The sequence below is a fragment of the Mustelus asterias genome, chromosome 24 (assembly GCF_964213995.1).
Source record: "Mustelus asterias chromosome 24, sMusAst1.hap1.1, whole genome shotgun sequence".
NCBI lineage: Eukaryota > Metazoa > Chordata > Chondrichthyes > Carcharhiniformes > Triakidae > Mustelus > Mustelus asterias.
Genome location: NC_135824.1, coordinates 23,181,834 through 23,195,615, shown reverse-complemented (window position 1 = coordinate 23,195,615; position 13,782 = coordinate 23,181,834). Strand labels below are relative to the sequence as shown.

Genomic DNA, 13,782 nt, shown 5'->3' with positions numbered 1-13,782 from the left:
TTCAGAATTCCCAGATTTTAGCCACATTTATGGGTACATGGATTAGAGAGTTAGAGCAACAGCGCCGCAGTCCTTGCTTCAGCTCCATTTCCCTTCTGGAAGGGGTAAAAACAATTTATCTTCCCACTTAAAATCAAGTATTAAATAAAAACAGGGAACATGGTACACATTAAAAGTGCGTGCTGTACATGACAATTTAAGTGACTGCACCAGTAGGCTATCTTTTATGTCTTCACAAATTACAAACAAACCATTTCTGATCAATTTAAAATCAAATGCTCCTGCGACCATGTTAATAAATATTATGAGGTGGTTATATTCTGCAACAACTCTCAGAAGAAGCACCAAGTGCAAAACTCTACCTTTGTTCCAGGAGGCAGGCCTTCTAACTGCATAGGTTTTCGAAATGTCCTATGGTGTTGGGTTTTGTGATCCATTTTCTCTTTACAGGTCAAGAACTGAAGCTTACACTTGCTGCAGCGGTAAACTCCTTTTTTCTGAACAAGAGATACAAAATTTAAGTAACTTTTCTGAAAGTAGAATCCTGGTTTTGTCTAATTTACACGGTCCAAATAGAGCTGGTTGGTGTAAGAGTGTTTGAAGAAAGGTGGTAATTGGTTGTGGCTGGAGAAGCTGCTAATCCCAAATATTTACTTGTTTACATATTTCACCACTCACTTTGAACAAAACATCATTCCATCTCCATTCCATTCTCTCCCGTTTGGCCATTCACACCCTTTATTCTCTCTATGGACTGCCATTAGCAGCCTTTTCCACTGGTTTCTGTGGCTATGCCTCATCTTTCATTCCCTCACCCTGCAGTATAAATATCCCCCACTTTCTATGCTTTTTAGCTTTGACAAAGAGTCAGCTGGACTTGAAATGTCAGCTCTTTTCTCTCCTTACAGGTGTTGCCAGACCTGCTGAGATTATCCACCATTTTCTCTTTGGTATCATTCCATCTACCTCTTGAACTGGAAATGGTGGTGTTTAAGCCACTTGCTATCATAAGAAAATTATGAAGAAAAGTGCCAGACCCTTATTCAGTGGTTCACTGACAAGTGGATTGCAATTCCATATCTGTTGAGCTCACAGCTGCTCAGTCAAATCCTATCATTTCATGTGGGAAATAGCAGAAATGCTGTGAATACACGAGAGTTTGCAGGGCTTCCTTTTTGAATTTAAGACTGCGGGATTCAGTAGTTAACTATGAATAATTCACCCCCTTTAGTAATGTACAAACAAAAGTAGAGGTGCAACCCTACCACTGTGTACACAAACCCATATTATTGGCCATCTCAACTTGCAAGCTCTTGCCACTGCTTTTTACACTACCTTCAAAACATACAACTCTGACTACTTCCATTTCCCGAACATCCACAACATTCATGCCTACGAGCAATATGTCCACAATCACTCTCCATACCTCTTCACATGCCTAAATGGATTAGTTGTTTGACATAAAATCTCTTTACTGTTCCCATTCTCTAACATAACGTGTTTTTTTTGCTATTATTAAGACTGTGGTCAATGATCCTATGGATTGGTTTTAATGTTTACATCACTGCAACCTCCAAATATTCCACTTAGTTGAGTCTTATCACAGTTTTCCAGCATGGAGAGAATTCAAGTCTTTTTTGACGATCAAACGGGTTTTGTATGCGAGATGTGTGGAAGTTGTCTTTGTTTAAATTTGAATAATCCCAGCAACAAGCCTTTACCCAAGCTTTAAAAAAGGCTTATTTATTATCTCTCATTTTCCCCAGAGGTTTAAAAACTTGTCTCAGTCACCTTAACGACACGCAATCATTCCCACAAAGTCTAAATCCAGATGAATGGAAAATAATTACAATGCATAATTCAGCCTCTCTTTCATAGCAGGCTTGCATTTTCTTTGAAGAGTTCATGCTTTTAGTTCAACCATGCTGGATTTGCCTGGACTGTTCTGTAATTTGCCCATTAGCCCTGTGTCCCTGGTCAGGCATTCCTGGATTTCTTCCATCTCAGTAAGAGTTTTAACAACACCAGGTTAAAGTCCAACAGGTTTATTTGGTAGCAAATACCATTAGCTTTCGGAGCGCTGCTCCTTCGTCAGCAGCGCTCCGAAAGCGAATGGTATTTGCTACCAAATAAATCTGTTGGACTTTAACCTGGTGTTGTTAAAACTCTTACTGTGTTCACCCCAGTCCAACGCCGGCATCTCCACATCATTTCTTCCATCTCTCCAGGCTTTGTCTCTGCACATGCATCAACCCCAGAAATACTGTGGTTTTTTGTTTTGGCCTTTTGAGTTCAAGCGCTATTTTACCAAGTCAGCATTACCAAATTTGGGACAAGTTGCATGATTGCCACGATTATCCCACTACCCTACCCCACTCTGAAGGTCTTGCCACCCCAGCCCTATTCCCAAGTATCCCTTAATCACTCCTCTTTCCCCCCCCCCCCGCGCCAGATTTGGTCACTCTAAAGATAATACTGTACTCATCTGCAGCTTTAGGGAAAAGTCTTAGTTTAACTATAGTTTCTCTGATATAGATATTTCAAGTCAAAAAGAAACATGATTAATCTATAAATGATGTCTATGACATAGAATTCTTACCCATTATTAAAAGGATCCTCAATGCATAACACATTAGTTCTATTGCCCTATTTAGACACTGCATGATATCCCATCTTTTCAGCATGTACTTTGTTATGATATGCTTGAAGTATCCTACCAAGATTTTGGGATAAAGCAGCTATGATGTTTTACTCGTAACTTTTTGTTTTCATTGGTGTGATGATACTGTGCCTTAAATATTTTTATGTCATGTTTCTTGTAAGGGGTTTGTTTAAAATTCAGCTCTGTTTTACATGCTGCTGATTTGTCTAGGCATCAAGCAGCTCACATGCTGAGAATGCAGGGTAATGATTGATTCTAGCTCGGGAAGTGTTTGTTTTAATCCGAGTTAATGCATTTTTGTTTATTTGGTTTCAGAGTAGGATTTTGATTAGGTAGATTGACATTGAGACATTAGGGGAGGAGCTAAGCTTACAGGGAAAATAAGTCAATTTCTGCTTGGCTCTGAAAGAAGCAAGAACCATCTTCCTCTCTCTGGAGGCTGCTGTTTGAGACCTTTAAAAGGTTTTTTGAAAATGTTATTTATTAGTGTCACAAGGCTTACATTAACACTGTAATGAAGTTACTATGAAAATCCCCTCGTCGTCACACTCCGGCGCCTATTGAGGTACACTGAAGGAGAATTTAGCACGGCCAATGCACCTCTAACCAGCACGTCTTTCAGGCTGTGGGAGGAAACCGGAACACCTGGAGGAAACCCAGGCAGACACGGGGGAGAACGTGCAGACTCCGCACAGACTGAGACTCAAGTCGGGAATCGAACCCGAATCCCCGGCGCTGTGAGGCAGCAGTGCTAACTACTGTGCCGTGTTGTGCCAACCTGCTAGGAGAAATAGGTCCCTCTCTCTCTCCAGAGGTGTTCTGGTGGCTCGAGGACTGGCAGCCTAAGTACAAGCATGTAAGCCTGTCTGTTGCTAACTAATTTTGGAGAAACATTTAGGTCTACAAGAGGTATACTGCTCAAATTGGAACTAATAGAGATAGGTTAGCAGTTAAGAATTGTATCTTGTCATGTAAAAGCATTTCAATTGGTAAAAGTTAAGCTAATTTATTTGTTATAGTTTAATTGTATTGTTAAATAAAGTTTTGCTAAAAGCTTCCTAGTGTGTCAACAGAGTCACACCTGGAGTGAAACACTTCATCCTCACACTAATGCCAAAATAGAAAAAACTTGTGGTTTAGTTGGGCTTCATAACATGCTTTGGGGTTTCTGATCTGTACCTTAACATGGGCATGCAAGATCAAAACATATTATGCCAGTACAAATTTAAAAGGTAATTTTTTTTCTACAAATATAATTTGCACTTTCGTATTCAAGCAATAGAACAAGCATAATTTATTGTGGTGTTGTTTGTGGTCAAGCTACTGCTATCAACTTCTCAACAGCGAAGTCCAATCAATTCAAGGAAAGTAGATAACTGAACACAGTATTCTAAAAGTAGATTTCTGATTATGCTGACTGCTCAAATTGCCCTGCTACGAGCCACAAATAGATTTCTCCACTGACAGTGACAAACTGAGATGTTCAATACACCTAACAGCAAGTGTCAAAAATAACAATAATGCTCTAACTGATTACTGACCTACTTTTTCCCTTACGGTAAATGCAATTCTTCCTCTCATATTCACCAGTTTCTCATGCACTTCAAAATCTAATGCAAAGAGAGCATTTTTTCCTCCCCTGAGCTAATTCCCTCAACTGACTCAAATCACGCGAGTCATATTTTTCCAAGTAGTCAGCAAGCAGCAAATTTACATGCAAAAATAACAGCAACTTTGTAGTTACTTGTACATTTTCAGTGGAGAAACTGAAGATCATATTATTACAAAGTCATTTATGAATTACGAATATGCATCAATATTAATACTGTACCTGATGTCTCATATAGTGCTGAACATAAGCATTTCCACTTTTAATGACCTTAAGGCAAAAAGGGCAAAGCAACTGCTTGGTATTTTCATGAACAATGCGGAAATGGTTATCCACATCTGAATAAACCGATGACCGGTAGTTGCATACCTAAAATAAAAGGGGGGGGGGGAAAAAGAATGACCGGGAGAATATTGTAAATTTTAACAAAAACTTGCCAAACAAATCTTTGTTTACTAACAGCAACTGAAAAATTACCTGACAAACATACGGCATTTCCCCTGGTTTATGATTATCTTTCATATGCTGCAGAAGTACTTGCTCAGATTCATAGGACAATTCACAAATTTTGCAAATTGCTGGAAAGCAACAGAAGAACAAAATTACAATCGATTACACAAGATTCGCTTCTGCAGATACCTCCCAATTTATAAATTTAATTGAAAAAAAAGGCAAAACATAGGTTGCACCGCCAAGCTTAATTGCACGTGTTGCTTAACAATGGGAAAGGAACAAGAGTCCTTTTTTCCTTACATAATGATTCTAAATGTTATGCACATACGTCTGGACATTGTGACAACATTTTGCAACTGCATTTTGTGAATAAAGTTTAAATATCTGATCTCTTGGTGAGGGGAGGGAAGCGACCCGAAACAGCAGCATTGGTAACCCAAATAAAGCACAAATTATTTGACTAAATGTTTTGTTTTATTTCCGCTCCGATTCTCCCTTCTATGTTTGAAGTATATAAAATAGACCTTTCTCCCCCACCCTCAAAAAATATTTCAATGCCTTCTAACAGATTTTTCTTTCCAAAAAAATTAGTCTGAAATAATTTTATGATTTCAGCAGTCGAAGCTGTTCCATGCTGAGATTTGAATGCCATTTCCTTTTCCCATGCTGTTTTCTAATGCTTGTTTTTTGATTCACCTGTAAATCTTCAGTACATTTCTGAATTTTTCCCATATCACTTCACTTTGTAGTTTTTTTGCTTATTTAGAGCGCCTAATAGCGTAGCCATACCAATTTTATTTAGAACCCCCCACTATGTCCCCCACCACCCGATTTACAGCAAACTCAGTTATCTAAATCGAGACAAATTTACCAATATAAAAGTTAGATTGAGCAGAAGTGTTTCTCGGCAATCAAATTTATATTTTGCAAAACGGCACTGTATACATCCTAATGTACAAGAATAAATTGAGCAGTAAATCCAGTAAAAAAACTTTACAGTGCACTGCAAAAACATTGGGCAAAAAAAAAAGAATAATTAAACTGAAACATGAAGAGAACAAAACATAGAAACATAATGGTAGGCCATTTGACCCTCAAACCTATTCTGTCATTAAACTGAATCACATCTGAGATGGGTTTACTTTAGAATAATTAATTCAATTTATAGTCAGCTATTGCAAATATTGGTGGATTCTAATCTAATCATTGGCTCTGCGATTTTATTTATTGCGAGCTAAATACTACCCTTTCACTTCTGGAATCTGAACGTTAAGATAAAAATCTACCTTCTCTGTTGACTAATCGGGCCCTGCATGAAAAGATCATATTTCAGTCGCCTCAGCCAAATTCTTGCTGTGGTGGTGCCCACCAGACAAAACATTGCCCATTAATTTAGCACAAAGCTCACTCTGCAAGGTACGTGAAATTAAAACACTCACCTGAGTGCAGCAAGTTCAAAATAAGGGAACGTTTCTGCAGCGCAGTGAAAAAAGGCCAATGCTGGCACCAGTTGCCCAAAAGAAGTACTATTAATATGCCTCACCTCGAGAAGCATGCAGCACTAATCAGAGTGCTGCTGAGCTCGATTTAAAAATGCTAAAAATAACTTTTGACAAATAACACAGCTGACACTTTTCACTGACCCCCACAATGAAAACTGTTCAATCCACTTCATGTCCCAAGTGACGCAAGTCAAGTGCGTAGTTATTTTAACCAGATATCTTGGCATCATCTTATTTGTTCCTGCTCATTACAGGAATTAAGTCCAACTTATTGTTGAAGTTGCTTTAAATAATAGTTGCAAAAGTGGTTTTGAAGACACACCCTTGAACAGTGCTGAAACAATACACCTTGTTTTCTCTTGTACATGTGGTTCCATGAAAAGAAAAAATCTAAATTGTTTTTGATAACAATTGGAGTGAGCAAGTGGATGAAAATTTAAAGGACTCCAACATGCTTTGGAGTTTTGACAAGAACAAATCATTTAAAGAAAAAAATTAACTTTAGCATTTTACATCTTTACAAATGTGTGTGTCAAGTATGACTTTTTGTCTTCACATTTTCTAACAACTGTGCAAGAACTATTTGCAAAAATATTGGGCAGAAAACAAATGAATAATTAAACTGAAAGAGAACAAAATATAGAAACAAAACAACAGTAGGCCATTTGGTCCTCAAACCTATTCTGTCATTAAATTGATCTCTATCTAAAACCTATTTATCAGCCTTTTTCTGTATCCTTTGATGTCCTTACCCAAGCAAAACTTTACCTTCAAAAGGCATACAGTGCACTTCACTAATATTCTATTGAATAGTGTTTATAGTGCTTCTCACCGAAGTGTACAATCACATCACACTTAATGCAGTACAGTGTTAAATGTCAAAGAATAAGTTGGACACTTCTGGAAAGAATTTACATTTCAGAATTCAACTGTACAGTAAAGGCTCTTTTATGGGAGCTACAAAAATATTTCTGTTTGGGAGTAAAAGAACAAAAGATACAGCAACTCATTGTGTTTGCATTTTACTGATAGTTGAAAAGTATACTGACAGGGTAGATGCTGAGAGGCTGTTTCCCCTTGCTGCAGAGTCTAGAACTAGGAGTCGAAATCTCAGGATGAAAGGTCTGTCCTTTGAATGGAGAAATTTCTAATTTCAGTCCAGAGGGCGGCAAATCTTTGGAATTCTCTCAGAGGGTTGAGCAAACTGATACATTCAAAACTGAATTTTAAGCTCTAAAGAAAAAGTATATGGGAACTAGATGGGAAAGTGGAATTATTGCAGATGTTCAGTTGTGATCTTGCTGAATGGGTCAGGATAGTGTTTCGCTTCTCAAGATGAAAATACCATCCATCAATGCTGGAAAAAAATATTTTCAACAACTGTGAAACTTTCCAGACCGTCCCCCCGCAGCCTGTGGTAGAATCCATGGGTGAGCCACCACTGACAGGAGTTGCAACAAGCAATCAAATGAATGAAAAACAGCACAGTCCATGGCCCCCAATGGTATTTCAGCTGAGGTCTTGCGAGTTGGCAAATTTCTGCTCACCTCAACAGTTTATTCACTTAGATAGATTTGGGAGGAAAAATTTGGATAAATCAAAAAACATGTTGACACAAAACCAGGAACTCTTCATTGTATTCAACTGCCAAGCATCTGATTCAGTAAATCAGGAGGTCCTGTGGATTGTGCTGCAAAGATTTAGATGTCCAAGAAACTGCATCACAATTCTGCAATTGCCCACAGTCCAAAAGGCATGCTAGTTAGGTGCATTGGCCATGCTAAATTCTCCCTCAGTGTACCCAAACAGGCACCGGAGTGTGGCGACTAGGGGATTTTAACAGTAACTTCATTGCAGCATTAATACAAGTCTACTTGTGACAATAATAATTCTTATTATTTGTTGTACCTGCCTTTTGCAATCCATGCATGAGGGCATCCAGATCCCTCTGCATCTCAAAAGCTCTGCAATCTATCACCATTTAGATAATGTTCTTCTTTTATTCATCCTGCCAAAATGGATAATTTCACATTTTCCCATGTTGTGTTCCATTGGCCTGATTTTTACCCATTCCCCTAATCGATCTAGACCTTTGTGTAGCCTCCTTATGTCCTTAGCCCTCTTCACAACTGATAGGGAGAAAAGTATCAGAAAACCATCTGTTCATCCAAGTCATTTATATAAATTGTAATGAGTTAAGGCCCAGCAGTGATTCTTGCTGCACACCACTCACCACATACTGGCATCCAGAAAATTATCCATTTATGCCTGCTGCTTCCTGTTAGCTAAGCAATCTTCCATCCATGCCAATATGTTACGCCCTACACTATGAGCTTTTATTTTCCACAATAACCTTTGATGTGGCACCTTCTCAAAGGCCTTCTGGAAATCCAAGTATAGTGCATCCACTGGTTCCCCTTTGGCATAGCATGTTCCTTCCTCAAAGAAATCCAATAAATTGGTTAAACATTATTTCCCTTTCGCAAAAACATGTTGACCCTGCCTTGAATTTTTCGAAGTGCCCTCCTATAATGTCTTTAACAATAGTTTTTAACATTTTCCCCTATGACAGATGTTAAGCTAACTGGCCTGTGGTTCCCTGCTTTCCGTCTCCCTCCCTTTTTGAATAAAGGAGTTACATTTTCAATCAAATGCAACCTTCCCAAAATTGAGTGAGTTTTGGAAAATTAAAACTAACTACCCAGCCACTTATTTTGAGAGCCTAAAATGAAATCTATCAGGACTCAGGGACTTGTCAACCTGCAGTTCCAGCAATTTGCTTTGCATCACTTCCCTGGTGATTGCAGTTTGAGTCCCCCCCCGCCATTCCTGCTTTACAGTTATTTCCAGGATGTTACCTGTACCCCCTGCAGCAAAGAACAATGGAAAAAACCAGTTCAATTCATCTGCCATCTCCTTATTTTCCATTATTTCCCAGACTCATTTTCTATAGGATCAACGCTCACTCAATTTTTTAAAATAAAAATCTTGATAGAAACTCTTACCATCTGCCTCTATTTCTCGATCGCTTTCTTGCAGTCTAATTTTACCCTCCATATTAATATTTTAGTCTTCCTTTGCTGTTTTTTGTACTTTGTCCACTTTCTGACATGCCACCCAGTTTTGCGTAACTATATGCATTTTCTTCAAGTTCGATACTATCAACTTTTTTCATTAACCACGGATGGTGGGCCTCCTGTTGGAATTTTTTCTTCATTAGAATGTACCGATAATGTGTATTCTGAAATAGTCCCTTAAATATCTGCCTCTGCATCTCTACTGACCCATCCCTTAACCTAAACTGCCAGTTCTCTTTTGCTAGCTCCGCTTTCATGCCCTCACAATTGTCCTCAAATTTAAAGGATCGTTAATTAACCCCATCTTATTGCACAATACCAGGTCTAATGTACCTTGCTCGGCTCCAGAAAATGCTGATCTAAGAAACAAGCCCAAAAATAAATATTTTACGAATTTGTCATCTGCACTACCTTTGCCCATCTAATTCTTCCAGTCTAGATGTAGATTTAAATCCCCCATGATAATCGCCATACCTTCTGACAAGTCTCCACTACTTGACTGATATCCTGTCTAACCTGTGATTACTGTTAGCCCATTCCCACAAATGACTTCTTGCCTTTATAATTTCTCATCTCTACCCAAACTGCTCCTATATCATGGTTTCTTGAAATGAGATCATTCACTCTCTATTGTGCTGTCATCTTTAACAGAGCCTCTCCTTTACCTTTTCTGAACTTGCTATCCTTCCTAAATGTCTCATACCCTTCAAAAACTCAGGTCCCAATCTATGCCATCCTGCAACCATGTGTCTGTAATGGTTATGAGAATGTACATATTTAACTCTATTTAACTCTCAGTTCATCTGTTTTGTTATGAATGTTACATGCATTCAGATATAGAGCCTTAAGTGTTGTTCTTTTACTATTTTGTAACCAACCTTATCTGATGATTTACTCTTTTGTTCTTTCTGTTCCTTCCTGGCATGGTCTGTTTATCATTTCCCAAATTAATACCTTCCTCTTACCTTGTCTCGACTCTGATATACCAAATCTTCCCACATTTAATCTTTTGCCCCCCACTATTTAGTTTAAAACCCCCTTTACTTAAACAAGGTGGCTGCAAGGATAGTCAATGCCTTGGTGTAATATTCTAAAATTCCATCAGTGTCCCAGTGGATTGGAAAATTACTAATGTAACAGCTTTATTCAAAAAAAGGAGCAAGACAGAAAGCAGGAAACTACAGGTAGCCTAACATCTGCCATCGGCAAATTGTTAGAATCCATCAGGAAGGAGGTTTTTGCAGGATACTTTGAAAATCATGTGATGTGGCACAGTCAACATGGCTTCGTTAAAGGAAAAGTGTTTAATGAATTTAGGGAGTTTTTTGAGAAAACAGTAAGCAAAGTCGATAAAGATGAGCCTGTAAACATGGTGGAAGAAAAAGGTAGTACCCTATTTAAAATGGAGAGAGATTACAGAACTCAGTGGTACAACGGGGATCTTGCTGACCTGGTACATGAGTCAACAAAAGTTAGTATCATGTACCCAAAGTGATCTGAAAGGCAAATGGAATGCCGTCATTTATTGCAAGAAATATAAAAGTAGGGAAGTGTTATTGTCGTCGAAAAGGACATTGGTGAGATTACATCTGGAATACTGCGTACAGTTTTGGTCTCCTAATTTCATACAAAATATAATTATGTCAGAAACAGTAGGGAAGGTCCACTCAACTCATTCCTGGGATGAAGAGGTTATTTTACGAAGGAAGGTTGAACAGGTTGGACCTGTACCCTAGAGTTGAATTTATTGAGACACAAGATCCTGAGGATACTTGACAGGGTAGATACCGCGAGTATGTTTCCACTCTTTGGGGGAAGATGAGAAATCGGGAGCACAGTTTAAGAAAAAGAGATCTCCTTTTAATAGCGAGACAAGGAGGAATTTCTCTCTTCCGGTTATTAGTATTTAGAATTTTCTTCCCCAGAAAGCACTTGAGGCTGGGTCATTGAATTGATTCAAGGCAGAGTTGGACAAGTCCTTGATAGACAAAAATCAAAAGTTATGGTGGAAAGCAGAGTTGAGACCACAACAAGATCAGTCAATGGCAAAGCAGGTTAGAAGGAGCAATCCCAAGTCCTTTGTCCCAAATGTGTGGGTCATGAATTGGCCTGTTCAGTCCATGAAGACCCATGACAGAAAGTCACGACCTGAAGTAGATATCACCCTTGAATCAAGCAGCTGACAAATGGGGGAAAAACAGGCTCAAGGGACCACATGGTCTCATTTTTCTTTCATACTGCAGCTTAAAATAATGATTCTAAATGCGACATGATCTCTAAAAAATTGGATGCTAGTGCTGACGCAGATATTTTGTCCAATTTTTAACAAGATCCTAGTGCAACATTGGAAGAGATTTAGAAAATTGTGAAATGCTTCTTACTCAAATGATGATCTATCAAGATCTATTCACATTTCCACCACAATAACTTATCTTTGAAAATGTTTGCTATATTAAATATCAGCTGTACTTCGCCCATCTCCAGAACAATTTGGAAATTTGGCACAAATCACAAAAATATTCAAGTTGTTGGACTAGCCAGCTAGGTGGCATTAGTAAAAACAAGAGAGAAAACTTGAAGGGAGTTATAAGTCAGTTTTTATATTTTTCCTCATTCAACCAAACATTTTATTTTTCACATCTTTTCACAATGGTGAAACTAGCAAAATTTAAATTCTCCCAACCAAATCCACTAGTAGACCTTATTATTAAATCTCCACCTCAGTTCATGAATTTGTTATCACTGCTTTGGGAAAAATTCTCTGCAGCTATTCGGAAATGTTGTACATTGATCTCTTAAGAATTGGAGGAAGGCAATGGAAGGACAAGAGAGAGTGCTAGAAAGGGAGAACCTTATCATAGAAACCCTACAGTGCAGAAGGAGGCCATTCGGCCCATCGAGTCTGCACCGACCACAATCCCACCCAGGCCCTACCCCCACATATTTTACCCACTAATCCCTCTAACCTACGCATCCCAGGACTCTAAGGGGCAATTTTTTTTTTAACCTGGCCAATCAACCTAACCCGCACATCTTTGGACAGTGGGAGGAAACCGGAGCACCCGGAGGAAACCCACGCAGACACGAGGAGAATGTGCAAACTCCACACAGACAGTGACCCGAGCCGGGAATCGAACCCAGGACCCTGGAGCTGTGAAGCAGCAGTGCTAACCACTGCGCTACCGTGCCGTTATCCCACAGAGTAACATTACAGAAATATGCTATTTGGTTTTGAATTCAAAGGAGATGGTAATTCATATCTCCCTTCCACCAGATAACTGTGCTCAGCTAACCACAGAGTGAATTTTATCAGGTAATTGCATAAATATGGGTCAAGAGCGAAGTGCCTCAGACTAGGAACAGAAAAACTGCCACAGTCGTCTCATTCTGCAGAACTGTGTCAACTAATCATGTAAAGTAGCTCAACCTGCTCAAGGAGGAAGCATGCCAAAAATATACAGCCTTACAAGAAAATGGATTAAAAATCATTAAAAGAATGCCTTGCAGTACCACAAAGAGTAGTAAAGTGAAAACCAAATTTAACAAAAGAACACAATACACACAAAACCCACTGTACACACAAATAATTTTACATGGGGGAAGTATAATTCTACCAGGTGGTGACAACATAATTATCACATATATCAGACAAGATAAAGGAGGATAATGAAAATGTTATGTTAACTGGATTGCAGTAGTCACGTTCTGATGATAAAACTGCTCTATTTAACTCAGAACAGAACAGAAATAAAATCTGTCAGGAAAAGGTAGGACGGGTTTATACTGCTCACCAAACATCATCAATATCCTGTGCGCAACCTCTCAAACAAGCTCTCTCAAATGTAGACGGACGACAAACCCAAGTCAAGAATAAGTGAGTAATAAAGAATGACCACATTCAAGGAAGCACATGGCTTCTGCTTTTCAATTAATGGCATTTTCAGCTCTATTTGCTGTTGCAGGCGCAAATACCAATTCGTCCCTGTACATGACTACAATGCTTCTGGTGCACTACTTTCTCCTGCTTTGGGTTGATATAGAATTTCACAAGTGGCAGCCACTTGAGTAAAATAATTAAGTTTCATGTCAATATCTCCTAAAATGCAGGTTATTCAATTGTTTTCAACAGAAAGCACCATAAAATCCAAAACGAAATATCCACATATTTTACAATTAGAATGGAAGGTTGTCATCGAGCAACTTTGCCATCTAAAAGCATACAAGAGTCATCTAAACACTTACTTGTTGACTCGTATGGACTATGAGCAGTTTCAATGTGGCACTGTAGCTGGAAAGGTGTGGGGAACTGACGGTGACAGTGCTGACAGGTGGTGTGGTTTTCCCAGCTCTCACTGCTCTGCTTCTCTAATTCCATGTGATGCTTCATGTGGTTCATAAACCTAACAATGATGATGCAGCCAATAAAACACTTTTCTCCAAGATGCAGCTTTAAACATTATATTGCAAGGTGGAATAAAC

The 13,782-nt window shown here is 38.7% G+C and overlaps 1 protein-coding gene across 10 annotated transcripts in view; it reads right to left on the bottom strand.

Annotated features, from left to right (window-relative positions):
• The window catches only part of LOC144511276 (zinc finger protein 280D-like), a 112,728-nt gene that overhangs the window by 31,508 nt on the left and 67,438 nt on the right, over positions 1–13,782 (bottom strand). For all 10 annotated transcript variants that reach the window (XM_078241434.1, XM_078241435.1, XM_078241436.1 and 7 more), the window contains 4 exons: positions 13,546–13,703; positions 4,749–4,849; positions 4,494–4,640; positions 363–497 (listed from right to left, as the gene is read on the bottom strand). In XM_078241434.1, coding sequence (XP_078097560.1) covers positions 363–497; positions 4,494–4,640; positions 4,749–4,849; positions 13,546–13,703 — 541 coding nt within the window. The remainder of the gene's footprint in view (positions 1–362; positions 498–4,493; positions 4,641–4,748; positions 4,850–13,545; positions 13,704–13,782) is intronic.